Source organism: Myotis davidii, unplaced genomic scaffold (genome assembly GCF_000327345.1).
Source record: "Myotis davidii unplaced genomic scaffold, ASM32734v1 scaffold46, whole genome shotgun sequence".
In the NCBI taxonomy this organism is placed as follows: domain Eukaryota; kingdom Metazoa; phylum Chordata; class Mammalia; order Chiroptera; family Vespertilionidae; genus Myotis; species Myotis davidii.
Window position 1 is genome coordinate 10,592,645 of NW_006383006.1, and position 3,279 is coordinate 10,595,923.

At 35.5% G+C, this 3,279-nt stretch overlaps 1 protein-coding gene across 1 annotated transcript; it reads left to right on the plus strand.

Moving 5' to 3' along the window:
• Positions 1–962: 962 nt before the first annotated feature.
• ZNF770 (zinc finger protein 770) lies at positions 963–3,279 on the plus strand. The gene has a single exon (XM_006778113.2). It carries the CDS (start codon positions 1,018–1,020, stop codon positions 3,109–3,111), a length of 2,094 nt encoding a protein of 697 aa, XP_006778176.1. The 5' UTR covers positions 963–1,017; the 3' UTR covers positions 3,112–3,279.

The window sequence follows — 3,279 nt, forward strand, 5'->3', positions numbered from 1 at the left end:
AATTATATTAAGTAGATAAGAATAAAGTTTTAAAATTTGATCAGTTTGGAGCTAAATGATACCTTAACATTTATATTGCTTCAGTTTTTCAACATGTTCAGATGCATCAGGAGGCATTTTTCTGATTTAGAGGTAAGGAATCTGTATTTCCTTCTTCCTGGCACCAAGATCATACGGTGGCAAATCCAAGACTAGAACCCAGGTTTTCTGGGACATTTTCTCTCAGTTGACATATTGTCTTTTTTTGGTACAAAGAAGAAGTAATTGAGAGTAAATAGTGTTAATGATGAAATCTAACTTTGACAAATGAAATATTCCATTCTCAAATCATGTCCATAGTATGCTATAATTGAATGAAAATACATCTTATTTTTAGTATTATATTTTCATTCTTACACTTAAATTTTTTAAAGTGATAAAGCAACTAAATATTGACAAATCAGTTTAGTCTCGTCTTAATGTATCATCTTTTAAAAATATATTTTTATTGATTTGAGAGAGGAAGGGAGAAGGAGAGAGAGATAGAAACATCTATGATGAGAGAGAATCATTGATTGGCTGCTTCCTGCATGCCCCACATTGGGTATCGAGCCTGCAACCAGGCATATGCCCTAATCAGGAATCAAACCACGACCTCCTGGTTCATAGGTCAATGTTCAACCACTGAGCCATGCCAGCAGGGCAGTGTATCATCTTAATTAGAAATATAGCTTGAAATTATATTGCTATTTAAATATTTCTTTTAAAGACTCATCACTTCTCTATATGAGTGAAATTAGTTTTATGATTCTAAAGTATTCATCCAAAATGGTTATTTTAAACACAAGAAAAGTCCAGATCTCCCTCTTATCCTTAATATCTTTAGCTAAAGGGCAATTTATAATTATTTTTTTCATATGCATAAATAATTTTTATTTTTTTCATATGAATAAATTAATACATTTTTATTTTTTATTTTTAGACATCTTTGGAGAGTAAGAATACTATGGAGCTCATCCGAATGTATCACTGAAGAATATGATGGCTGAAAACAATTTAAAAATGCTAAAGATTGAACAGTGTGTAGTAGCCAACAAGCTACCTAGAAACAGGCCATATATTTGCAATATTTGCTTTAAGCACTTTGAAACACCATCAAAATTAGCTAGGCATTATCTCATTCATACTGGTCAGAAGCCATTTGAATGTGATGTGTGTCATAAAACTTTTAGGCAACTAGTTCACCTGGAGAGACATCAACTAACTCATAATCTGCCTTTCAAATGTAGTATTTGTCAACGCCACTTTAAAAATCTGAAGACGTTCGTGAAGCACCAACACCTTCACAATGAAACGTACCAGAATGATGTTAAACAGGTTAGAAGATTGTTGGAGGCCAAGCAAGAAAAGCCAGTGTATGGAATGTATCCTACTTTTACCTCAGAGGAGCGATGGGCCTTACACCCCTCTACTAAGTCTGATCCTACCTACAGCCCTGCGAAGAAAAGAAAGAATATTCACGCATGTACAATCTGCGGCAAGATGTTCCCGTCACAATCAAAACTCGATAGGCATGCACTTATTCATACTGGTCAGAGGCCTTTTAAATGTGTCCTGTGCAGTAAATCTTTTCGACAGTCGACTCATTTAAAGATCCACCAACTCACACATTCAGAAGAAAGACCTTTTCAATGTTGTTTCTGTCAAAAAGGATTCAAGATTCAAAGCAAACTTCTGAAGCATAAACAAATCCATACCAGGAATAAGACTTTTCAGACTCTTTCATTAAAAAAGAAGAATCCAGAGTCATGCCCCCTACCTAATAAATTAAACCCAAAGCAGGATGGTTTTGAAAATGGTGATATAGGTGAATCCGAGGAGAATAATCAACTTGATGTCCATTCTATTTATATTGTTCCTTTTCAGTGTCCAGAGTGTGAAGAGTGTTTTGAATCAGAGAAGATTCTCAATGGACACAAGTGTTTTCCTGCCAGAAGTGGCAAAATTCCAAGCAGTTTCAAAAGAAGCCTCAACTATAAAACTATTGTTAAAAAGATCTTGGCCAAGCTTAAACATGTTGGGAGTAAGAAATTAGATAATTTTAGATCTGACAAAAAATCATTTAAAAACGGTTTCTTGAAAAAATGTGATCTTATTTCTGGTGAGCAGAGCCCCGAACAAACCCAGAGAACATTTATGGGTTCACTTGGCAAACATGGAACATATAAGACAGTTGGCAATAAAAGGAAGAAAACATTGATGTTGCCATCTTCTTGGCAAAAGCACTACCAGAGCCAAAATATGGGGAAAAACTTGAAAGGTATCCTTACAACAGAAAACATGTTAATTATGGAAAATTCAGTGAATAATAAGGACATACCTATCAGTGGTTCATCAGGTGAGGAATTTTTTGATAACTGTAAAGTGCTTCAATGTGCTTTTTCAGTTCCAAGCGAAAACATGCATACTGGACATAAGATGTGTCCTTGTGACAAATGTGAGAAAGTATTTCCTTCTGTATCCAAACTACAAAGACACTATTTAATTCATACTGGACAGAGGCCTTTTGGTTGTAATGTTTGTGGGAAATCTTTTAGACAGTCAGCTCACTTAAAAAGACATAAATTAACTCATACTGAAAAGATTCCTTACAGACGATCTTTTTGCCAAGTAGAATTTGACAATTTGAGCAAACTTTTCACTCTTTCGGGTGATAATGGTAACTATAATGCTTCCCAACAATGCGAGACTCCTAGTTTTCAAAAATGTGAGGTCTTGGAGTCAGATCAAATATCAGAAATAAAAGTTAAGGCAGAATCAGAGGATTTCATTCTTGATGCCCACTATAGGAGCAGGCAGCCCTATCTCTCTAATTCCCTTCTGGAATCGGAGCAGAGCCATCATAGTCATTGTAGTTATTCAGGACATCCTGAGAGGAATGATGGCCTTCTTTACCAATGCAGTGTTTGTTCTAAAAGTTTTAGATCTCCATCTAAACTGGAGAGACACTATCTAATTCATGCAGGACAGAAGCCATTCGAATGCTCAGTTTGTGGCAAAACATTCAGACAGGCCCCTCACTGGAAGAGACATCAACTTACTCATTTTAAGGAACAACCGCAGAAAAACTAGTGTTAAATTCGGTTCTATAACTGACAGAGCCACCAACTTATGGTCTCTTTGGTGATCTTGTTCTCTAAGCCTGTATAATTTAAAATATATTTTCATCAGAAGGCCTGCATAAGGTTGAATAATTTTACAGGCAGTTGCCTGTCCTGCACAGTAAGGTAAGATACATAG